This window comes from Ornithodoros turicata, chromosome 3 (genome assembly GCF_037126465.1).
Source record: "Ornithodoros turicata isolate Travis chromosome 3, ASM3712646v1, whole genome shotgun sequence".
Classification (NCBI taxonomy): domain Eukaryota; kingdom Metazoa; phylum Arthropoda; class Arachnida; order Ixodida; family Argasidae; genus Ornithodoros; species Ornithodoros turicata.
The window spans coordinates 9,371,528-9,397,081 of NC_088203.1; the positions used below are offsets into that span (position 1 = coordinate 9,371,528).

A 25,554-nucleotide genomic window follows, 5' to 3' on the forward strand; every position below is an offset into this window, starting at 1 on the left:
ATGGCAGGTCCCAAGCAGCACATCATCTTGGCTCAATATTGGCAATGTCGGCTCGGTATTGGTCCAATAAATGTCGGCTCAATATTGGGCCAGTATTGGCAATGTCGGCTCAGTATTGGTCCAATAAATCTCTGCTCAATATTATTGGGCCAGTATTGGGCCAAGATGTGCTGCTCGAGGTACATTTTCTTTTCGTTAGTGGAAAAGACTTCTTAGAGACTGTCACGTAAAAGCCCCGTATTATTTAAATTGAGCGCATGTTGGACAGGTGCCCGAACTGAATGGACCTTGTACGTACCTGCGCTCTTATTCGATGTTGCGTTCGTATATAATGAGACTGATTGATTGATTGCGTACGCACCGTACCGAGTCTCAGACCCAGTCTCCTTCGGGCTCATCCAACTCAATCCAATCCAAACTCAATCCAAGCCTATGCAGTGCATTGACCACGCGCTCGCTGCTCGTGCGGAAAGCGCTACCGATGTTGCCGAGACTCGAATCAGACTCGAACTCAACTAATATGCAAATTTCAATAACGATATTGGGGTTGGTCCTTTTGTTTGTTTATCTGTGTCGCGTTTACGTGAATTATGAGGCCCGTGCGACTCGTTCCAGGCGCTTATTTATTCAAAACGTGGATAATCGTGCACCATAATTACCCTCCGAATTGTACCGAAAAAGGAAACGAGACAAACGGTTATTTATAGCAGCGTAATAAATTCTAATTAAAAAGAGGCTAGGGAGGAAAGCAGCTATTTTCTGGCTAATCACGTTTTGCTGCAGCGTGCTAGTAAACACGATAGCTTGACTCGTGCGAGTGCTAGAATGAGGGCAACCTTGATTATCCATGCCGACGAGTGACTCTAAAATGCCGACGAGCGCGGTTTCGTTGGCGGGTGGTGGAGATAATTCTTTGCATCTCGGGTGAGATTCATCAGAAAAGCGATTAAGTATTCTCGGAGAAAGAGACAGGCGTTGTAGAGAGACAGAAATACCGGAAGAGTGACGTCAGCTTTCGCTTTTGGTAGACGTCATCACCGGGCATGCGCGGTAATATATGAGCAACACCAGAAAGGTCTCTCACATATAAAGTAGTATTATGTTGTGACCTTCTGGTGGTCCGGGAATCGATTACGAGCCGTTATTCTGGTCAGACCACTCTCGCTCAACCACGCCGTAAATGGGTTACAGAAATATCGGCGTTTTGGTGGGAGTTCATTCAGTTATGGGGAAGTACGCGAGACAGTGGTTATACTCGCTTCACTTCCCGAAGGACCATTTAGAATGCACGTTTGTTGACATTGACGAGGACCAGCTCCCGTGGCATAGTGGCTAAGGGATGCTTTCCACGCCGAGGCTGGGAGGTGACACGGGTTCGAACCCTGTCACCGGATGTGTTGTCTGAGGTTTTCCCTGGGTTTTCCGAAGACTTTCCAGACGAATGTCGGCACAGTTCCCCCGTGAAGTCGGCCCAGGACGCATACTAACCCCCCTGCCCCCCACTCCTTCCTGCTGTCCTCTCTCCATGTGTCCACGTCTGTACGCCGCTCATAACCACAGTTGCTTCGCGGCGCTAACACGAAAAAGAAATTGATGAGACATTCGTGCCACAGGGTCGTCCTGTTGAACAACGAGTACCACGATGAAAGCCAATCTATACAGTGAACCCTCGTTATTATGACCATGGTCGTTCCCGAAAATTTTGGTCATAATGCGGAATTGTCATATTAACGGGGGCATATGTGTAGAAGTTTCACTAAATTGTTCCCCAGGAGTATGGTCGTAAAGCGCGTATGTCAGATTATCGGGGGTCATTTTAACGAGGGTTCACTATAGACAATCTGTATACGAATTGGTAGCGTCGTTGATGGAATTCGAACCCACAACCTCAGGTTCAGCCAATGAATTCACCAAATGAGCCACCGAGGGTGGTCCAAATTTCGTTAGGAGAGCGCCTTCACTCTATATAGAGGCGGGACAACCCAGAGTCCCCGAAAGGCCATGCCGCTGGTCCAGCACGTTTGTATTGTCTACTGTCGCTACTCTGGAATGACAGTCGAGTCATAACGTGGTGCCAACTATCAACAACGAATACAGTGTCATCAATACGAGGAGGCTTTTTTAGTTACTCGTCCGAGTTCGTTGTTAAACAATGGCTCGTTAGGATGACGGTCTTTTGTTTGGGACTATAGAGGATGTCGGAAACGGGAGCTTCGCGCCGGCTGGATGTGAGATACACTCGCCGCCTCTGTCCGGATATCCTCGAATCACGAAGCTCATAGTGTCAAGCACGTTTTCTTTAAAAAAAAAAAAGGAAGAGAAAAACTAAAAAAAGAAAGGAATCGATAATAGGTAACTTGTTCATTCACACACACATAAGAAAAAGAAGAAAAAAAAAAACAGGAGGAAAATGTGTCTGTTGCCATCAAGCAGGAGAACTAATTATGATGGTGTATAAGCTTTTCTACACAGAGAGAAATTCTGCAGGTGCGAACGCTTGTAACGCTAATAAAGATGTATTAAGATGTAATAAAGATGTAAAGATGTACAGTTACACACGGACGAAAGCCGGTTCGTCACATATAATGTACGTGGTTTAAGAATTCATGACGTCTCCGTGGTCTCTCCCATTTGAGGTTAGTGTCAGTGGCTAACACTGGTCTGGTCAGAAAATGGCCGCAGTGACGGGACGTTCAAACATTCGACCTGTCGCTCAAATGTATTAGGAATATGAATCCATGAGGAAGACCGAGAGACACGACACGACAATATGAATATTTTCGGTTATTGTTCTCACCAACAGTGCATGTTACAAAGCGTGACCATAGTAACGTGAACCCTGTAATACAGTTACTTTTACAGTCTCCTACAGTGCTCTACGGTCCCCTAACCATTTCTTTGCTCGTCAGCAAGAGTTGTCTGATTTACTGGTCGTTGTTCTTATCTAGTTGTAAAAAAAAGGTTTTGTTCAGATGATATTTATTCGATTTAAATAAGATTTTTTGTTTGTCGTTCTCCTGGCCAGCAGTTGAGTATTTTTCTTGTAACCATCAAACACGATGACTGAGAGCCCTATATTGGGTGCTTTCGCTTTCGGTTATTTCATAAAAGAACTATGCAAAGGACAAGAAAGGACAATGTATATCCTTGGAAGCAAGTGCACTGCATGGGGCGGCCACGACTATCCTATTGCCCTTCCTTCGTGCCTCCAGCCTCTCGGCCAGCCTCTAAGGCCACATCTTTTTTTTTTTTTTTTTAGTTAGCAAGTCGGCCTCCTGTGCCTGGCCAACCTTTCCCCTTTCTTTTTTTTTATCAATAAACATATCCCCCCAGATGCTTTTAAATAAATCGATCTTAAATTTAGAGTAGATGTTCTAATTATTAAATATATTTTATCTTTGATTTAAAAACTCCTTTATTCCGTAAGAATTTTCCACAAATTTCACTTTTTCAAAAAAGTCAATAACTTTTATCATGTCCGTCGATATATTGTGCATCTCCCCAAAATGGCGATGGGTTCTACTTGAAATGAAAACAGCGCATAGCAGCGTGCTTCGTAGTCGATCTGACAATTCTCTAAAAAGTAGTCTTTGAGCTACATGGAAGGATCGGTTAATCGTAATTTGACCAACAACAACAGCAACAAATAAATCGTGACTATGACCTGGGGTGATTCACCACTGGAGAGCAATCAACCAACCAAATTTTACCAACTAATCAGTTACTAGGATACTTTTGGTACGGACATCCAGACGGTAAAACTCGACCGTTTTTCCTACCCTGCACGTTTACTACGTGAGTTTCCTGCAACTGCACGACTACTAGTAGATCTGCCCCGGCACCAGTGACGCGGATTAACGCGTCTGGTATAGCGGTAAACTGTACAGGCGCGGTGACAGACCGTTACGGGGCCAAACACAGGATGTTTCTACATTCCTCGATGGCTTGTCTCGTTTGTTGCTGCGTCTGCTCGTCGTTGCAGACGACACGCCTCGTTCTGTTTCCACAGCAAATTGGCTGACTCAGCCGATGCAATATTGCAAACCGAAACTGCCTTCCTTTGTAAAGAAGCTGATTACGCGAGCTGCTTCCGTTTGTTTCTCTAAACGTAACGGTTGAAAAAAGAAAAGAAAAAAATATTTGTAGAGCCCAAGTTAAATATTAATCCTTCGATTAAATTAAATTTCATTTTAAACGTAAGTTTCGATGCGTGTAAATTAAGTTAAAATTTTTTTGCTGCTCCCATACATAATATATTCGTATTTTATGGAAATAACTTTGTATTAGCGCATGCGTTATATATCCGAAAAAAGCTCGTAATTTGTACGATGCTCCTTTAGCCGGTGTAACTAAAAGCTAATTAGCTTGTATTATTATTGTTATTATTATTATTAAAGTGACAGATTTGTAGGATCAACCACTGAGCAGGACCGTATATAGCTTTATAGGTCACGTTACAGTTCCACCACGGCGTGATCACCAGACTGTGTTTTCACAACGAGTTTCTTCGAAGCCAGCGATTTTCCCATAACGATACCGTATCGGAACGTATAGAACAGCACGATTGTTGAAATTGCAACAATTGCAACCATTTTTTTATTCCTTGGGTTCACTTGTGGAACAAGGGCCAAGGACAAAATGGAACGGGTAACTTTCTTTTGCTGTTTTTTGTTTTCAGGAGGTATTTCTTAACAGTTTACTCCGCATGACACTGTGCCCAGGTAATTTTGCACGAAGTAAAAGCGAGATTTTTTTAGTTTTTTTTCCCCCCTTTTCGGTTGAGTTGAATTGCTTGCATACGTCAGAATGAAATGCTGTTAGAAAACAGTGCAGGGATGAGTTTGGAGTGGCTCCCTTGAAAGCCCACAAGGGATTTAACAAGGTCGTCTCGCAGTGTGATATCATCAGTGCAAGTGTAAAGTGGGTTTGTTTCCTCTTCCTCGTTGGCAGTGAAAACTTTGAAGAAAGCCAGATAAGAACTCCGGGGTTTGAATTGGGTTTGGAACCGTTCCAGGAGAAACGAGGTCCCCGGCTGTCTGGCTGAACATTCTCGATGTTTCGTTCTGTGCCTCGAAAGAACAGAAAAGAACAAGAACTCGCGGTGCTCATTTGGTACTGCTGACCACACTTAGCTTCCATCGGCTCCATGTTTCATTTATTATGCAGTTTATCGGGAGCTACCGTGCTAAATCTTTTCGCTGAACAACGTCGCGTCGCCGCGCAATTTAATTTAAAACACTATATTAAAACCTGATAAAAAAACACTCTAAAAAAGCAGCCACGAGCGGTGCGACGTGACCTTGGAGGCCCGGCACAGTCTCGTCGCGTGACGTAATCAGATCCGTGGGACGTAGCATCAGAGTAGAGATGCGCCGCGAGATCTCGTTTCCCACTGCAGATTCGTCCGCTGGGGACGTGGCGCGGAGCTGCTTGCGGCGTACTCTATACGTCACAGAATGACGTCAACAGCACTCATTCACTTACGGGCTCACTGAGGGTGAGAGGGTGTCTATTGATCAAAGACCTCTCTCTCTCTCTCGCCCTAGTGGTCGGCTGCGATGATCGTCCTTGCTCGAGAGAGCACGTTACCACAATCCGCCGCATGCAAAAACGAAGAGTTCATGTAGCGGGCTTTCACTGCTCCTTTAAATGTGACGTCATCCTTTGTGGGCTCTGTATCATGAAGCGAGTAAAAGTAGATAAAATGAAAGCTTTCTCAACCACCTCTGTCCTGTTGCCAGAAGGACTGAGGCAAGTCTTTCCTTGTCGCTTCTTTTATTTTTATTTTTTTTTCCGTCTGGAATAAACGCTGCCGAGTGCAGAGTCCACGCATGTAATATAGGTACACTCTCATACATACATAGATAGGCTTATGCGTATATTCGTAAATCACGGGCGACGCCTCGCAGTAGCCGGCGGCGGAATGTTGTTCTCCGTTCAAGGCCGGCAGCGCCTCTATTTCTCTCCTTCCGGAAAAAGATTTCTTTTGTTCGCTCTGGTACGAAACGCTGGAGTACAAAGGAAGGCGTACATAACAGAACCGAACCCATATGCAGTATGTGTACCGATACGCATCATACATTATTTTTATTTTTATTTATTATTATGCTATTTTTATTTATGCTATGTGTTGTTGATTTATGTTAATATATGTGTACGGATATTCACGTTTTTTTATTACGCCGTGTTAGCGCCGCGAAGCAACTGTCTCTATGAGCGGCGTAAAGAAAGATGTGGACTGATGGAGAGAAGGACAGCAGGAAGGAGTGGGGGGGGTTTAGTATCCCTCTTGGGCCGACTTCAGGGAGAACTGTGCCGGCAGCGGTCTTCACATGAAGCAGCGCTCATACTGTTTTATAGCCTCTCCTTCTGGCGTTTTTGAACTTACGAGTGCGACCGCTTTGATTCGAGATTCGAATAGAGAAATTCCGTGTTCGATTCGGATTTCGAATCCAATATGCAGTTATTCGCTTCGGTATTCGAATAATCTGAATACTATTGGAACTCATTTTGTGATTGTTATGTGCGAGGTACTTGTCGGTATAAGCAGCGCTACTGGTGAAGGGAATTAATTTTTTATTTGTACATTCGTCGATGTAATTCGATTATGAACCACCAGGCATATCTACTAATTACGCGTATTCATTATTTATTTATTTAAATACCCCACAGGTCCTGAGGGAATTACCCCTATTATTATTTATTGATGGTACGTCCTGCTTGCTGTTAGGCGGCTTTATATGACAGTGGTACTGGGAAGTGCGTTTATAGCAGCTTCGAAATACCGCGCGGCATTAAGGCACGAATATAACATTTATTTATTTATTCATTCGTGCTTTTGTATTTACCATTGTTTGTTACTTACTCTCTCATTCGCTAAGTTGTCATTTATTTCGTTAGCGCGACACTTTCACGGGGATGAGACAGAACTGACGGGCGGCTAAACAGCCAACATACATTTCAATTAACCGACATAAAATGTGCGAGAATAAATTTTGGTGCAGACACGATTTGCATCACCCAGAGGAGAAGATCCGTCCAAATTAGTTTTGCGCCTCGCGCTGCCCCCTGGTGCTCGCTGCCACGACAGTAACGACGCTGTGCGGCCGTTCGCCGTAACTCACGGCACTGTTTGTTCGGCGATGACCGCGCGGTGATTATTAATGATGCTTCAGCGCGCTTTTTTTCTGCGCGGAATATGCGTCGAGCCCGGACAAGAAAGATGAAACCTGGCGAGCCTATAATGGAGTAACAACGTGATTAAGACCAGGTTTTGCGAACTTCTTCTTCTTTTTTTTTTTTTTTTCGTGGGGTCGACGGTGGTGAATTATGGTGTCCTGAGTCTTGACACGGAAAAAAAAACGGGAAGGAATCCTGAAGCGGGAGCGAATAAACCCCATCGGTATATTTCGCGAGGTATTAATCGATTCCTGGGTGAAGGCGGTTCTCGGATTCGCTTACGTGGAATATTTGGGCGAGAAACTGAAATAACGTATGTAGTGGTACTCAGAAACGTGAAACGCGGCGAAGAAAATACAAAACACGAGTCAGATTATTAAAAAAAGGAAAAGAAAAAAGAAACTACTAACCCCGCAAAAGAAGCAGCAGAAGAGAAAAAAGAAGGCAACATATTTGGACATTGCGCCAAACGCGTTTAGACAAAATATGGTGACTTTGTGGGTCACACTTGCCGATTAATTTTGTCGAAAATCTTTTTAGAAATTATTTTAAATGTTTCTGAAAGTCGTTTGATCGGTTGTGAAATCGCTCAATTTTTCACATTGTTCCTGTGCGACGGTTGCACAACTTCAGCGCAGCGCCAACACAGTCCTCCAGATCACGTGGTAGTGGCAGTGTCACGTGGCTCTATCGTGTATATTACGGACGGACCTACACAGTGTTGACAATACAAGTGACCTGCAGGTAGCTCTCCTGCTTCATGACAATACACAGTGAACTAAATTATAAAGCTACCTCTAAAAAATGTACCGAGTACATAAAAAAAGACAGCCGGTAATTATACGCTGCTTCTCGACGGACCTGTACTATTGTGGTGTCGCTAATAGTCATAGTTGTTTCGCGGCGTAAGAAGTTGAATTCTTAATTTCTTTTCGTTTTACTTCACTACAAGAGCCCTGGGTTAGGTACTTAGGAGGCTCGGTGTTATTAAATCATTACTGTGTCTGAGAATTCTTGTGCTTGTATAGCTTCAAGTCCAGCCTTGGAGTCACAGTAGATAACCCACTGAGCCGGTATCTCCCTTGTGAGCTGCGGCATGGAACTCATATTTTAGGATTTTGTGCGAGTGCCTTGTATCAGTGTGTATCTTTGTAGTGTGTATTTGTAGTGTGTATCTTTGCATTAGTGTGTATCTGTTTCTCTGCATGTTCTAGTGATATTTATTCACTTGCACCTAGTGTACTAACACACTAATTGTTGGGGATGGGGAATGTACTTTGTTTGTTTTTGGTTGTTTGTTGTTTTGTTTTGGGAGTAGCAGAACTAGTCAGGAGACAAGTTCAATTTCTCCCTGGTTTTCTTTTAAATAATCAATCAATCAATCTTGTGCTTGTCTTCGTGTCCCGTGTCACTCGGTTATTCGTTCCTTCATCATCAAGCACCAGTTAGACTGCGCCCTATCTCTTTTATCGAACAAGAACCCAACCCAACCTAACCTAACCTAACCTAACCTACACAACACAACAAGACGGCCCTCATCCTTGAAAACGGAACCCGCAATCACCAAACCCGAGGTCTATACGTCCGCATTGAAAATGTCTTCCTTGTCGTCCCACGCGATCTCCACCCCGGTGGCACGCGCTACTTATGCTTAACCGCAAATAATACGCACGCTGATGTAGGAAGCACACACACAGCAGAACATTTTCTTCGCCCATTAAAAGCTGCCTGCCTCGATGGGGCCACGACCCGTGATGGGGGAAAAAACTGGTTTCGCTCTCTGTCGCAACCGTTCTATCCGAATCACCCCCGTGGAGAATGCTTTCGTTTTGCGCGTGTCTCTGGGTCCGGGCGGGATGCGCTTGGCCGGCTCGTAATTTCCGCGTGACACTATATCGCCGTGATTGGAGGAGGGGGAGGAGAACTCCAGCGACGAAGCCCGGCCGCTCTAATGGTTGCACACTATACAGTGGTTAGCGTGCTGGCCATGTCACGTCGAGACTGGGAGGTACCCGGGTTCGAATCCCAGCTGTCTTGGGCTTTTCTTGCGTTTTCTCAAACGCTTTCGGACATATGTCGGCACGGTTCCCTTAGAAGTCGGACCAGGACGCATATATTCCACGTTGCCGACGACTACGACGTTGCCCACCTCTGTGAGGCCGACAACGACCAGCTCTTTCACCACCAACACCACCACACTACTCGTGTCTTTATCGTGTCGTACCCTATCCTTATACACACTGCTAATAAAACGTGTTCGTGGCCAACGTATAGAAATGAAGTAAGGTCCTTTTTGTTGAATTTCGTGGCTGCACCGCGTAGCAAGTGTGGCTTTGAGCGGTGTACAGAGGTGGACAGGAAGAGGACAGTACGAAGGAGCGGGAGGTAGGGTTACACGCGTCGTGGGCAGACTTCACGGGAAATTATTCACGGCTAAAACAAGGGAAAAACTTGGACAGCACAGCCGGCGATGCGTTTCGAACAAGCGACCTCCCAGTCACGAGCATGACTTTGGAGCTGCGAGCAATGCAGTATTAATCAATTAACCCTTTTTATTTGTATGCCTGTGTGAAACACTGAAGTACAAGGGGAACGGCGAGGCACAGCCAGAGATGCAGTCCCCCAGTGTCTTTTTTTTTTAATCCTTCGCAGATTTTTTAAAAAATAAAAAGTTGTAAGAGCAGCACTGATGCCATTTTTGCGGGCCGGTTGTGCGGCCGAGCGAACATCATGTGGGAAAGAGCATGCAACTGCTGGGCGACTACTAATTACCTACAATTCATAAAGTTTTTAATTAGATGTCGCGAAAATGCGAGACAGCATAATTGGAGGCAATCATTATTTGAATCCACCTTCACCCTTAAAAAGTCGTGAAACGAGCATGTACTTTGAGAGATAAATCGGCAACTGAGGCGAAACCAGAACTACGCACTTCTCGAGCGGAGAAACGACATCGGTTCGGCATACCTGATTGGCTGAAAGATCAGGGTTTCTTATTTTTTCCACCAATCAGCTCCTTCGTTACAAAACACGTGGCCCTCCCACGCAAACGCCCTTTCCTTCTCTTTGTGCTCCTGAAGTGCGTCGTCTCGGTTACGGCTCATTTGCATAGTAAAATTTGGCGATTCCTATCTCAAAGTACGGTGTCCGTATAAGGGTATAAAAAAATAGGTCGGAATGGCTGGCTTCAATTCTGCTACCTCGCATTTCTTCGAAAACATCTAATGAATAAGATAATTAACGAATTTTATGTAATTAGTCGTAACACGCTCCTTGCTCCGTAAAGGACTAAAAAAAGCACCCCTTTACAGTATAATAATAATAATAATAATAATAATAATAATAATAATAATAATAATAATAATAATAATAATAATAATAATAATAATAATAATAATAATAATAATAATAATGCTTTATTCACAATGTGAAACGGAGAAGAGCAAAAAGCCACAAAATATGGCTTAATATATAGCTTATGGTATAGTGCAGTATCTACTCGGCATTGCCGCAGGTGAACCCTCTCGAAACGATTCTGAAAAGGAAAATGTCCCCGCTCAGTGGAAGATTTTCACGGCCAGCGCATGAATAGATACCCGTCCGGGCCTTTTAAAATGATTGTCTTTATCACCGTGGCCAAGACAAAAGCGGTCGTCGGGCCGAATACAAAGTAGTCGAAACGCCGCGACTTCACAGTCAGTTCATTAGTGGCGGTATGGGAAAAACGAATAGTATGTAGCCACTCCTTTTCGACGCTGGGCGTGTGTTCAAACGGTACGGGGGGGGGGTCTATCTATCTAAAATTAGGTTCCTTGTGACGTCTGCTGGCTTCCACTGATGAGGTACGGTTCACGAGAGGTCAGTGACTGGCTCACATAGATAAGAAGAGAAAATAGCTGCTCCCTGAGACGGTGACGGACAGATAAGAGTGGATGCGAGCTGTCTTGCTGTCTTGAATGAAGGTGTACCGAAGGTTGAGGATATGACGGTGTCGTCTTCCAAGCAGCCCAATGTACTGAAAACTGAAAGTCGAGCGCATTAGAAGTGGATGGGTAAGTGGAAGGCCTTGAACAGACTCGTGAAACTAAAGAACGTTCATAAGACACATGCCGTCCACCCCTATTGCACTTGACTTTCAGTACATTGTGCTGCTTGGGCTGCTTCGATGTAGTCCAGGTTGTTCTCGTTGTGTCACGTGATGTGGCATAGCAAGTTTTCTTCGTCTTTTTCTCTCGTGAGTAGCCATGCGAGGTGATCACACTCGGGACAAGTGTGCAGTAAGTGCACTCGTCTGCCAACGATGAGCGCATGGACCATCCTGGCAGACGACAATGGTACGTCATCCACCGAAAACAAACAAACAAAAACCCGAAAAAACGGAGTAAAGGAAACTAAAGTGGTCCACTATATATTTATTACAACTGTTTGTTACTCTCTACAAATATAGCGTGTTTTGCGACACGCAGGTTCGATAATGTTCGATGCTCGGCTACGTGCTGTCGTCTGCAAGGTTGTCGCATCGCGTCGCTCTAGCCGGTGCGATAAACTGAGTGAGAGGAGAGAGATGGGGATATCATGTGCTGGCATTGCGCACCTAAGTGGCACTAGTAGCACATATTTTGCACTACGGTGCATTATCAATGCCGGTGACGCTCCAAGCTGCTGTGGAAAGCTGGTGACTGCTGTTACGAGGAGGAAGGACATATGACGTCTTCAAGTGAACACGTCAGAGAGGCAGATACTTCGAGTCAAGAAGCTGGACAGAACCACCTTTTTAAAAAAAATGCTACTGTTGTTAACTTGTTCATGCTACGTTCGTGGACTGTCAGCCAAGACTGGTCCTTGAAAAGAAGAGAATGAAAGGAGGTAAAAGGAAATGAAGGACCGATTTTTATGATAAAAAGCGATAAAACCCCAGTGCAGGGGACACAGACAAAACAGACGAAGCACTGACTGACAAACACCTTTAATGGCAGAGACACCGCTTAATTACACCAACTGCACACAACCGACCCCTAGTGGCAGCCTTAGGCCATCATGCTGTAATCGCAAAGTTATCACGCAAACAGGAGCACCAAGTAAACGCCTCCCAGGAACCAGAATTCGAGTTAGTTATCAAAGAACTGCTGAATTTTATCCGTAACCAAAACGGAAGGCACGCTAATGCAACTATCTCCAGCCTGTTTTATCAAAAAAAGCTTCAAGCTTCCTTATAAAGAAGAACACCTAACTTATGACTTTTAAACAACACTTTTTTTTGTTTTTTTTTTTGAACAGTGGCTCGCACCCGGAACAGGTTCTAAGTGTTCCGCCGATTTTTATGCGTGATTGGTCGTGGTCATTGACAATCGAATTATTAAAAGTAAATAAATAAATAAATAAACAAAACGCATGCAGAAAACCATATGGAAGAAGTATTGTGGAAAGAACGTACCAATATCGTTCTGAGCTTCTTCTTCTCCTCCTTCTCCTTCTCTTATTGGGTGTTTGCTGGAGCTATGCAGTGACTTCATATGTCGCCCGCAGCTCCATTTCTTGTAGGCGGTGATATCCACAGAAAACTTGGAGACACTCAAAGCTCTATGTAAGACGCGTACTGAGCACTTTTCTTATTTTTTTTTTTTTTTGCTTTCTGGAGGATTCTATGTGCCAAACACGGCACTCTTCTTTTCCGCTTGCAGACAGTTCAGACATCGTCGACTGCAAGCTGAAGCTTATCCTTGGTCTAATATGGACGCTTATCCTGCACTACTCCATCTCGCTTCCCATGTGGGAGGGCGACGACGACACACTCTTCGACAAGAACGCTACGCCGAAGCAGCGTCTCCTCAGGTGGATCCAGAGCAAGGTACCCGAAAGGAACATCACCAACTTCACCAACGACTGGAACGACGGCAAGGCCCTGGGTGCGCTCGTGGACGCCCTCGCCCCAGGCCTCTGCCCCGACTGGAACTCGTGGGACCCCAACAACGCCCTCAAGAACGCCAAAGAGGCCATGGACCTTGCTGAGAAGTGGCTGGGCGTACCGCAGGTACGTACGCCAATGGAAACGGTGTTCTTGAATAGGGTCTCTGCTGAAGTGTTTGACGATTTCTAGATCGTTTGCTTTTTTCGAAAGAACTGGTAACAACTTTCTATGGGCACTGCTGAGGTGATTACAGGGTTCACGTGTACCGGTTTCTATGACCACGTCCCCCATGTCAGCTTATAATTCGTTGACGTCCAAGCACTCAAGACTTACTGTTGACGGTCTAAGTTGTCGAAATCGAAAAATGACGTTCTGTAATCTCTCCATGCAGCTTGTGAAGCCCGAAGAAATGGTGAACCCGAAGGTGGACGAGCTGTCCATGATGACCTACTTGTCTCAGTTCCCCGCTGCCAAGCTCAAGGACAAGGCTCCTCTCCGCCTGCAGACGAACCCTGCTCGTGTTCGTTGCTACGGACCTGGCATCGAACCCACGGGCGTCGTTGTCGGTGCACCAACACATTTTACCGTGGAGACCTTCAGTGCTGGACAGGGCGATGTCAAGGTCACCATAGTCGATCCTAAGGGCAAAGAGGAACCCGTGAGTGTTGCTCGTCAGCGTTGGTAGCGCCTTGCTGTTGTATAGGAGTCATGTGTATCAGATCGTAAGAACTAAAATTTTTGGTGTCCAGGCACAAGTGAAATACAATGACGACAAGGCAAAGACGTACACTGTTACCTATACTGCGAAGATGGAAGGACCACACAAGGTTCGTATATGTTCTTATAGCTGTTGTCGATAGGTACCCCGATACCTACTAAAGGTAATGGCTTACCTACATTTGCGTCTCTCATACATTGCCACTGAAATAAGCTGTAAAATGTGACGGCCCTAGCTAACGGTACCCTGTCGGTTCCCTCCGCTGTCTTCTAGGTTAAGGTAACATTCGCTGGTAAGGATGTGCCCAAGAGCCCATTCAATGTCAAGGTGGAAGGCTTCGCCGGCGACCCAACAAAAGCTTCCGCTAGCGGTCCTGGTCTTCAACCAACCGGCGTCAGCGCTGGAAAACCAACCTACTTTGACGTTTTCACGAAAGGCACGTACTACTTTCTCATATTTCACAGTCGTTCTTCCGCGATCACCACAGGTCTCGTGACGGATCTCCGAAAGTGCTCCCCACCCCCATAATCAGCCCTTCATTCATTCCCCATGTGCAATAGGGCGGAGTACCGCCTCAGAGGCGGTGAATCACCCACCTCGTTATCATCCAGTGTATGTGTCCGTGTGTTCCGGGATCACACTTTTGTGTTTTTTTCCGCGATATGTTCACAAATATGGACTACGTTTCATTAACCGCTATATTGTCCTCTGCGCAGATGCTGGCATGGGTCAGGTAGAAGTGGAAATTGTGGACCCAAAAGGCAACAAGAACACCGTACCCTGCCGCATAAAGAAGTTGGATGGCGATGTGCACCGCTGCGAGTACGTTGCCAAGGACGAAGGTCCTCACCAGGTCCACGTCCTCTTCACGGGAAGAGCCATTCCAAAGAGCCCCTTCAACGTCAACGTCGGGCCACGTACGTCCCGATGCCTAGACGTGCTTCCTTGAGAACATGATGAAAGTGAAGTCAGAGCCATTTTTCCCTTTCTTTAATAGCATGCAATCCACGCCGCGTCCGTGCATCTGGTCGTGGTCTTCAGAAGAACGGTGTCCGCGTCCGGGACGTCGCTGATTTCAAGGTGTTTACGGAAAACGCTGGCGACGGAGAGCTTGAAGTCAAGGTTCTAGGCCCCGGTACGTTGCTCTCCAGAGTTTTCGCAAGAAGGCCATCAAAGTAGGTGTCGAATGATGTAGAAGACTGCATATTAGATCGCCAGCGGGCTGAGCGAGATACTCTCATTCGTACTAAGCTCCTGTAAGTAAATATCTTCACAGACACGACAGCTATTGATACATGTCTATGGTATGGTACCCCTGAGAATGAGAACAATGCAGTGCGTATCTGTTGCGAGCTGGCTCGTTTATGGTTCGTTTGTTTCCCGTGCACCTACTATGCGGGTTTGATCAACATCCCACGCCACGCCATCATCATTCGTCATATAATCGCTGTTGTTGCTATTTGGCTAACGTCACGTTGACTACAGGTGGTGTCCAAGAGAGGGTGGACATCAAGAAGCTGGACGCTACAACGTACGAGTGCAAATATCACCCGGCGAAGGAAGGTCGCTATGTGGTTATGGTCTCCTGGGGAGGACAGGAGATTCCACGCAGCCCGTTCGAAGTGAACGTGGGACCTTACAAGGAGTCCAAGATCATCGCCTATGGTCCAGGCCTCACCGGTGGCATTGTGGGGCATCCCGCATGCTTCACTGTGGACACCAACGGCGAAACGGGATCTCTGGGTACGCACATCACTGCGTCATGTCACTGTGGAATGGTCTGTCGTTATCTTCTAAGAAGTGACTACATAGCCGTTTCTCTGTCATTCCACGTTGGGCACTATAAAATGAATAGCGAGGTGATGATTTGGCCGCGTCCTGTATGATGTTATTGTAATGCAAATAATGACAAATGACAACTCGAAATGACAACTCGTGGCTCTCTGTTGCGAGGCAGCTATAATGTACGACTCCACAGTGGCCGATCTGTGGATTATTTTTTTTAGTTCATTAATTTGTGGGTTAATCTTGCCCGCCTGAGGATTCGGTGAAATCACAGCAATCTGTATTTAACGTCCCTCGTGGAAAGCGGCATGTCTAAACATGTACCCTGTCTCGACGTTGCTGGCGTCGTCGGCCGGGTCCGAACTCGCGACCTTTAGTTCAGTAGGCGGAGACGCAATTACAACTAGACAAGGAGATGATTCAGAAGTTACATAGTCTAAATAATTGCAAAAGCCAACTGGCAACCGGTGTTTGGATGGCAAAAATAGCTCCAGTTGAGCGTTTCTTAATTCCGGGTCGCCAAATGGGAGTATTACAAGTGGGCCCAAAGGCGGTACAAAGTGGTCCTAAGGGACCTAAGGGCTCGATGAGCGTAGAGGCAGTGAAAAGTCAACCCCTACACAACGCAGTCAGCCCTGCATGGTCACCTTATCTGGAAATTTTGAATTCTCAAAATGACAGAACAAACAAGAACTTTTCCCCTTCTAGGCTTCTCCATCGAGGGCCCGTCGCAAGCCAAAATCGAGTGCTTCGACAACGGCGACGGCTCCGCGGACGTCAAATACTGGCCGACCGCCCCTGGTGACTACGCGGTGCACATCCTGTGCAATGGGGAGGACATACCAAAGTCGCCCTACATCGCTTCCATTCAGCCACAGGGCGACACTGCACCAGACAAGGTACGTCATCCGTAGCGCTTCCGGGATGCGTTTCCGGAGGAAGCTTGCGCCTTTTCCGATTGCACAGAGGAGTAAGCACACAGGCATCTGTGCCTATTGTTCTAACGTCACAAAAAATGTTTTACAATTACATCGTACTAAAAGGTAACTGGTACTTGTTGTATACACGACTTTCAGGTTGAAGCCCGTGGCCCCGGTATCCAGCCAACGGGGGTAACTCAGGGCCTTCCCACCGAATTCACGGTCGATGCCTCCAAGGCCGGTGCTCCAGCTCCTCTAGATGTCCAGGTGCTTGACTCGGACTACAAGCCAGTAGAGGTGAAAGTCCAGGACAACAAAGACAAGACCTACAAGGTCACCTACAAGCCAGACGCCTGTGATAAGCACACTGTGCTCGTTAACTACGCTGGTGTGGCCATTCCCAAGAGCCCGTTCAAGGTGTGGACCCCTTTTACTGACTACCTGTTCGCTGTGGGCTTGCTATCTCTCTGTTGTGGGTAGCTTTGGCGGCTGTGCTAGGAACAGAGTAAACGTTATATATATATATGTAAACAGGGAAACCAGTGATCAGGAAAAAGGGGGATATACGTTTATTTCGGAAAGGTCAGCATGACCAAAGGTCGGCTTGCTATTCCTAAAAACTATAATACAAAGATGAAGCAAAAACAAATATAAGATAATGAGAGCGGGGTGAAGTGCAGATGCTGAAAGGCTGGTGGACAACTCATAACTGGTTCATGAGGTCTGTCGTCTGGAGGAAGTCCAGCAAAGCTCGAATGACGCACCACTGACAGGAGTGGCGCACAGGACCAAGTAATACAGAAAGGTGTATATGTGTGCGTGTCCCAGAGCAGTCAGGCATCCTTTGACCGTGTCTTGGGCAGTGTTGTAACGTCTACAGTTCAGTAGTAGATGCGCTCTGTCTGCTTCCACCAACGCACGGGCCGGGCCCCTGTTGTGTGCCGGGCCCGGACTCGTACGGGACCCGTTCTTTCGGGTAAGCCCGAGCCCGTGCAATGCTCTAGCTCACGCCCTGCATCTACGCTCTGGAAGACATTCTGTCCGTAGAAGAGAGTAGACAGTTTTAGTGCATCATACGCTATCGCCCTTGCGTACGTAAGGGACATCGTTGGTGGTTCTGCGCATGCGCAAACAAAGAGAGCTTCGCGCATTGCGTAGAACCACTACGCCATACCTTACGTACGCAAAGGCGATAGGGTACGATGCACCAAAGCTGTCTATAGTATCCACGAAGAAAAGACCGACAGCGATACTTGCATAGGAAGCGCATAATCAACGCCACCTAGTGTAAACTAAGCCTGATCGCTTAAACGGTAGGACACTTTGATTACTTAAGCGGTGGTGGTGTTGCAGGTGAAAGAGCTCGGTGGGATGGCGGTGGTGAAAAGGCCCGCCGCTGTCCGCCTCGCAGAGGTGGGCAACGTCACGACTAACGCACTGGGGGAATGTGCGTCCTGGGCCGCCTTCTAAGGGAACTGTGCTGACATATGTCTGAAAGCGTCTGAAGGAAACCGAGAAAAACCCTAGACAGCGCAGCCGGCACCGTGCTTGCCGTTATGTAGTCACTAAGAGTCCGCCAATCACAACGCACTTTCGATGGCCGTAGCTCTGGAGATATAAGCCGTATGAGTAGCCATTGGGAGCCATACAGAAAGTCTGTTTGAAATCATCGTCGGCGATTGGCTGAAGGCAGACGACACTGCCACTCCATATGTCCACCTGGTGAAGGAGAGAGAGGAGGCATTAAGCAGGCTTTCTTTATCTAGGTGGCGTTGGCTTAACCCACAGGTGTTCTTCTCACGTTTCCTTCATTTGCACATTTCCTGTCCCGTTGTGAAATGACACGCACGCGGCGCGTGATATTCATAATGGGTTCCGCATGTTCCCCAATCAGGTGACCGTGGCTGACAACACGGATCCCACCAAGATCAAGGTATACGGTCCGGGAGTCGAGAAGGGCGTCAAGTCGCAGACACCAACCAAGTTCTACGTGGACTGCAAGGCTGCCGGTAAAGGTAAGTCAGCACCAGCTGGAGTTGCGAGATTCGTGCTTTAAGGACCCATTTCTTTGACTGGTCCGTTGACGGATGCACTGATGATGATGATTATAAGAAATGTGGAAAAATGAAGACTCACGGATCTGACGTTGCTACGGAGCTGCTTGTATTGCAAATTGTAGGATGGGACAAGCACGCAATACTTGCCCACATCACCTTTCAAAAATAGTTTCTGCTAAATAGCTTCTTCTTCCATATTTAATGATCATTTGAAGGGTGCTGACCCTGTTATGGCCACTGGTTGGGAGAAGCACGGTGGACGAGTTGATTGATTAAGATACTAAAAAATGTGAAGATATGGCTGCTCCAGGCTACTCCAGAACTGGACGAGTTCTTTCTGGTTTCCTACATCGTGTTCTGTAGCAGTGACATCAGCTTCCTTTTCATGCACCTTTCCTGTTGTGGCTGAACCACTCGCTCTGGGTGGGATTACCCAGCTTGAAGCATAATGTTCACATGCATCCACTGATACTGTTGAAAACAGCTGCCGTACATGTATTTCCGAACTTTCTTTATCTTTGATCTAATGATACGGTGTACGGCCTGAAGGATGATTTTAGCTGTTCTGGTCGCCGGGAGCGGCTCGGTTTGCTTCAGTTCTTTAAGGCGTTCCTAAATTCCAGTAGGGAACATGTAGGGCCAGTGAACTTTGACCTATATGGTAGTGCACGTACCACTCCTTCGATTCCAGATGCACGGGACGAAGCTTTATGCACTGGAGGCCGTTTAATGGGCTCCTCCGTTAGAGAAGACTGTCCTCTCTTCAGTGCACTTTCGTAGAGGCCTATCTTATGGACAGGGTCATCAGAGCTTGTGTGCGCTATGGCAGCAGAGTGATTTTGAACTTGAAGAGTGCGACGCCGACTTACGTACGCGTTTCTTTGACTGTTTCAGTGAAGCCCAAGGTACGTCTTACCGACGAGCGCAACAAGGAAGTTCCGGTGAACGTGACGGATAACAAGGATGAGACTTACACCGTAGACTACACGACACCCACTCCTGGAGATCATTATGTAAGTTACTCTTATCATTACCGTTTTTCGTGTGTTATTGACGCGGACGGCCGATGTGATGTACCCATTTTGTTCAGGTGTCCGTGACCGCTGGCGGAAAGAACGTAGTAGGCAGTCCGTTTAAAGTTCCCGTCGCTCCTCACATGGACGTATCCAAGGTTCGCGTTGAGGGACTTGGTCCATGTAAGTATATTCTCTCCACCTTGAAGTCAAAACGTCGCGCGTGACAGAAGAAACACTATCGGTGGTGCTATGTGACTCTGCCCTGTACCAGTTTTCAACCACTATTGATAAAATCTGCTGGATAGCGAAATCTAAGATGTAGCACTCTCTATAACATTTAGAGGAAGAGACGCTAGTGTCGTCCGTTTAACGGTAACCTCGGGGAGTTCCGGAATGGCTCACTATATCCGCTACTTGACTATAAGTGTGCACCATTGCAACCCATATGCAGCATGCCAAAGACTCAAAGCTGATCATGAGCACCAATAATACAGGTTTAAGTAGAAGACACCCCGACTGAAATTGCCACTTACGGAGTAGTACCCTTGTTATACGGCCTGATCTTCAATGATTGGACATCCGTGTAGTGCACCATAGCGTGTGTCAACTTGTCGAAGAGCATGGGATCTAATGCTTCCCGACAGGTTGACACCTTGCACGCTAGGTGACGTTACGCACATGTCCAATGGCCATTGGGCTCATGACTGCCCTGGCATGGTGGTTCAGATGATCGCTTTCCACGCCGAGACTGGGAAGTGACACGGGTTCGAGTCCCGGCGCATGTGCTCTCTAAGGTTTTCCCTGGGTTTTCTGGCAGATTTTCCAGACGAATGTTGGGGCACATTTCCCCCTGAAGTCTTCCCAGGAGGCATACTAACACCCCCACTCCTACCGGCTGTCCTCTCTCTGACTGTCCACGTCTGTACGATGCTCATACCCACAGTTAGATCCCCCTAGAGATGGATCCCCACAGTTTGAGCCACTAGATCTCAGACAACGGCTATGGACTAAATCTTGTGTCTTCATAATCCTGCCGAATCTCGTGGCGTAGAATCCCGTCTCACATTGTATTCTTCCAAAAAATATTGTTTCTCATATGTGAGGTGGAAGTATCATAAAATTAATTTGTAGTTTTGAGAAGCATGACGTCAGATGGTGCGTAACCTGCCAAGCGCCTGGCAACATCGATCCTCGAAGATCAGTTTCTGTCTCTACAGCATTTGTTCGCAGTCTTACAGCGTGGTGCGGAGAACGGAGACGGGAGGGTGAGTGCGCTGTTGCTAGGAGGCACACGCCTCCTAGCGGTGACGTCGCCGGCTCGCGGAGAATCCGAAACGATGAATTCTCTCGGGATCTTTAGAAAACTCCTGGAAGCGTGCGATGTTGAACATCATGATGTGTGATGGGCACAAATAAGACGGACTGGACAAACTGAGAGTATGGCATAGATGCAGGCCAGCTGGTGGGCAAACTCCATAATGTGAAAAGCAGCTGAGTCTGGGCACAAACAGAGGGACAGGACAAACTGACAGTAGGGCATAGATGCAGGTGGCCATCTGGTGGACAAACTCCGTGATTTGAAAAGCCTGAGTCTGGGCACAAACAGAGGGGCAGAACAAACACACGACTCAAACGCATGTTCACCCACTGCGAACCAAACACACGCACGCACACATCGACGGCATTCATATTTAAAATGTCGAGCCTGTGAGCGGCGTTGCTTTATTATACAGTATATATATTCTTTTTTTTTTCATCCGGAGCGGCAGTTGAATGTGTCACTTTTGCAAAGCTACACTGTCGTCAAGAGATTTTTAAGCCTTTCGTTACGGTTGCTCCTATTGGATGCAATAGCTAGCACCATCACCCTACCACGGCCCTTACTTTCTCGTTTTCCTCTGCGTCGCGATAAGCGTACGGCAACGACATCGAAGCTATAGGGCACCAATCGGTGTAACCTATAGTGGCGCTCCAGTACAATTTCTTCGTCAGTGTAACCCTGTTTGGGAGGACAGGCTGCATTTTATGTCGCTCCTAGATTGAAAAAAAAAGGTATAATAGTACCTTAGCCATACCAGACAGCCATGCGTCACGACTTGACTGGTTTGATCGTCCGGGAAGGAACGCCCCCCCCCCCCCCCAATGCCTGGATGGAGGGAGTGATGTTGGGGGAAGGTGCGGTCAGGCTGCACGGGCTTTACTAGTTTAGGCTGCCAAGGGGGACGTCGGACAAAGTAGGAGACACGACAACAGAAACAGCTTGTAACTTTGCAAAAAGCTGTTTCTGTTGTCGTGTCTCCTACTTTGTCCAACGTCCCCCTTGGCAGCCTAAACTAGTAATGTCACACCAACTACCCCAACTTAGCACTTTGGTGCACAGGGCTGGCGCCTCGGTGTACCCAGGGAGGGACAAGGGGGAAGCGTCAAAGAGGGAGGGGAGAGATGACGGTGGCACAGGAGAGTGAGGGGTGTGAAGCCCCGGCTGCTGACCTGCAAGGCGTTCTAAACCGAAGGCAAGGTCCAATAGTTGTTGTGGACATTGTTGTGCTTCTTCTGTTTCATTATCAGTTAGGTGTCAGCTTGTTGTTTGCTTCTCTGTGTTTTGGAGGTGATACCAGATAATTGGTCCGTGACATTGCTTGCTGTGGGGTTTGGGTAGTCCGAAGGACCCACCACAGAGAACATGCGAGCGTCGCTCAGCAGCAGTAGCCTTAATTCATTGGGGTATTCTCTCTGTACCACAGGAATCGCCAGAATGATTCGCGAAGTTACTCTATCCCAATGCCCGGATTGTTCCCACGAAAATAGTTAGTACTAGATATGTGCACACGGTCGAAACCACAAGCTGATAACATAGCGTTGGGTTGGGTCGTACCATGGTGGTTCTCATATGTACCCTGTAGCACTCATCACGACGATGACGTTCCGACGACGTTTCGGCGACCTTTCGTTTATCCCATCCTACAGATGGCAATACGAAGACGTCTAATCCTAGTTTCAGTCCTCGTTTGCTGAGACAGTTATACGGGAGCCAGTCCATCTCGGTGCCAATACACATGAAGTGTGATATGGGCAAGCTTTCGCTTGTCCCATCCAACAGTTGGCCATACGACGATAAACTGTGGAGTCGTCGTTGACGGCTGGCAATCGGTGGCCCATACTTCGGAGACGCAGCTATATTTCAGGCTGTCAGGACAGGGCTTCGTAGCCACATTGTCCGTGAGGAAGCACTGTACGGTATTGTGGAGTGCTCTCGCCGCTGGCTGACGTCTACATGTCTTTTCCGCCACGTTCCTGGAAACATTAGCTGGTACCATACAGAGTGCTGACGTGTTGTACTGCGCGAACCTTTATTTACTGTAACTGTCTCGACACAGTTCTTCCGAATGAGGATATACGCGAAGCGATCTTCGCGGCTCATGGCACTACCGATAGTGTGTTTTCTGTTGAATTTGATGTCCGTGGTCTATTATGCGGAGTATTTGGGTGTCTTTGGTCACTTCTTCCATGCTGAGCATCCGTACATCGGATACGGAATATTTGGTACTTCTCTCTCGCCACTAAAATGTCATTTTTCCTCTTATCATACCCTTAACCATATTGATGGACCATAATCTATAGGACTGTGCATTTAAAAGAACCCTACAACTACAAACTGACTTTTTTAGTAGTTCGTTTAGTTCTGCTTACAGGATAAGTGAACTCGTAAAGGGTGATCTCTGCCGCGCCTCTAGTAGCTTTGATGACCAACGATGCGGACACGACTTTCTGTCCACGCACATAGTTGATAAGGACAGCTGTCCAGCTAAATTCTGTAGTCAAGTATAAATCCTAGCCAAGTATAGTGTGAGATAGTCCACCATTGCCTCCCTACTCAGCCGCCCCCGTAGGCACAATGCAGCAGTTCAGAGTCGTGACCCGAGACGCCGGCGGGTACCCGGCCGACTACAGCGTCGACGTGACGAGCCCCAGCGGCGTTCCCGTTCAGGCTCACGTCCTCAGCACCGGAGAAGGTTACCTGGTCAACGTCGTTACCAGGGAAGTGGGACAGTACCTCCTCAGAGTACTAGTGCACGGCACACCAGTCTGCAACGCACCTTTCCTCAGTACTTGCCCCGTAAAAGCGTACGGCCCCGGATTATCCCGAGCCGTTTGCGGAAGGCCAACCTTCTTCGAAGTGGACGCCCGGGGAGCGGGTGGCCCGGCTAGACTGTCTGTGTCCGTGGAAGGACCAGGGGATGCGCCGTTGAACTATTCAGACACTGGGGACGGGACGTGTCGTGTAGGGTATGTGACGTTCGAGCCTGGCCAGTACGACGTGCACGTGGTGTACGATGGAAAGCCCGTGGAAGGGTCGCCTTTTGTGGTCCATGCTCTGCCAGACTTGGGAGGAATTGTGGTTCAGGGTGTCTGGCCTCAGTCTGGTATGCCTGGCCGCTTTGCCGAATAGGAGTGTGATGGTAAACTCTGTCAATTACCAAAGGCCGTTGGTCGGCTTGCTACTGGCGTAGGTATTTGATAGGCAAATGACAAATCGAAAGGTGCACAACCTCGTTAGACGTTATCCAGTCATCATCATCATGCCATACACACTGTTTCTGAATTGTCTTCGGTTTGCCTTATTAAGGAATTTTGATGGGCTGTAGATGTAAGCACCGACGTAAACACTGTAATGGAACTATAGGGCGATTACGTCCAAAAATGTGGGCCATAGTCTCGTGTGGAAGCAGCTCTTAGTTGCTGGGTGCCTACCAACTAGCTAGTGACCAGCCAACTCGATACGCATTGTGGAGCTTAGGACAACATTTGCGCGAATATCTTGTCATACAATCCAGGAAGGGTAATAGTGGCCTAAGGGCCCATACTACTAAAGGACTGCAGTGTCCCACAGTAGTGCTGACATCCAAGGCTATCCACGTAGGGCAATGCGGCATTATATCACAATTTAGTGCACCTCCTATCACCTGGTTTGTGCATGCTAACGCTAACAGAAGTTTTGAGCTCTGCATGGTTGTATGTTAGCAATCGACGTCCACGAAACAACACGAGCATTAAACCTGGATGTTTTCGGGGCCGTATAGCACTTACCGATATGCTTCCTGCTGTATCCTAACTGTAGCCTCTAACACCGCCAAACACTACCTGCAGACACCTGAGCAGTGAAATGTAAGTCCTGATCTTGATCGTAATGCAGTGATATCAGTAGCATGGGGCATACCATAACTACGCACTTGTGCTTTGCACTGCACGAACAAGCTGAAGGCAAGTCCGGAAGTAGTGACTTACACGGGAACTTGCTGCTTATTAATCAATAGCTCTGGCCTCTACCTGTAACTAGCATAACATTCACAGTCTGTCACGAAGGAGTAACAACTCTGACCTGATGTGATGCGATGTGCGATGAATTGTGACGAGCAAGATGCTTACCGCCGTCTGCTTGTGTGATACGACTTCCAAACAAAGATCCAGCCTTCAGGTCAACGAGTCCACTAAATCCAAACGTAGTACACCTGCAGCTCCAATGCCATGACTCATTTGAAACTTTCACAACATGCCGCACACGCAGCTGATTCCCCTTTGCACTCCTTGGCTTTTCTACAATTTGCTCCGCCGTCAAGAGAAGTAACCGTCCGATGCTGGTCGATAAACGAACTCTGTGTCCCTTTTTGCAGCGGCGTTCGTCGACGCGCTAAACGAGATCACGGTGGACACCACTGCCCTACAGAAGACGAGCGAAGCCAACAAGGTTACTGTTCATCTTACCAATCCCTCAGGAACCCGTGCCCAGCTGGCCGTACAACCTCTGCCGGCTAATGACGGCAAATACCGCGTGCCTTACGTACCTCGTGAAGAAGGTGGGTGGTGGGCCCAGCGGTCCTGACTTCTTCTGACTTGTCGACTAGCTACAGAGGCTAAGTAGTCTGAATTTTTTAGTGCCATAAGTGCGTGTACGAAATTACATCCCAGTACA

The 25,554-nt window shown here is 47.3% G+C and overlaps 1 protein-coding gene across 4 annotated transcripts in view; it reads left to right on the top strand.

The window, feature by feature from the left end:
- LOC135388012 (filamin-A-like) overlaps window positions 1-25,554 on the top strand; it is an 82,604-nt gene that overhangs the window by 23,334 nt on the left and 33,716 nt on the right. For all 4 annotated transcript variants that reach the window (XM_064617282.1, XM_064617280.1, XM_064617284.1 and 1 more), the window contains exons 3-15: window positions 12,861-13,210; window positions 13,479-13,745; window positions 13,837-13,914; window positions 14,079-14,241; window positions 14,522-14,722; window positions 14,803-14,940; window positions 15,291-15,548; window positions 16,299-16,489; window positions 16,667-16,927; window positions 18,405-18,525; window positions 19,462-19,580; window positions 19,658-19,763; window positions 25,256-25,438. In XM_064617282.1, coding sequence (XP_064473352.1) covers window positions 12,861-13,210; window positions 13,479-13,745; window positions 13,837-13,914; window positions 14,079-14,241; window positions 14,522-14,722; window positions 14,803-14,940; window positions 15,291-15,548; window positions 16,299-16,489; window positions 16,667-16,927; window positions 18,405-18,525; window positions 19,462-19,580; window positions 19,658-19,763; window positions 25,256-25,438 — 2,436 coding nt within the window. The remainder of the gene's footprint in view (window positions 1-12,860; window positions 13,211-13,478; window positions 13,746-13,836; window positions 13,915-14,078; window positions 14,242-14,521; window positions 14,723-14,802; window positions 14,941-15,290; window positions 15,549-16,298; window positions 16,490-16,666; window positions 16,928-18,404; window positions 18,526-19,461; window positions 19,581-19,657; window positions 19,764-25,255; window positions 25,439-25,554) is intronic.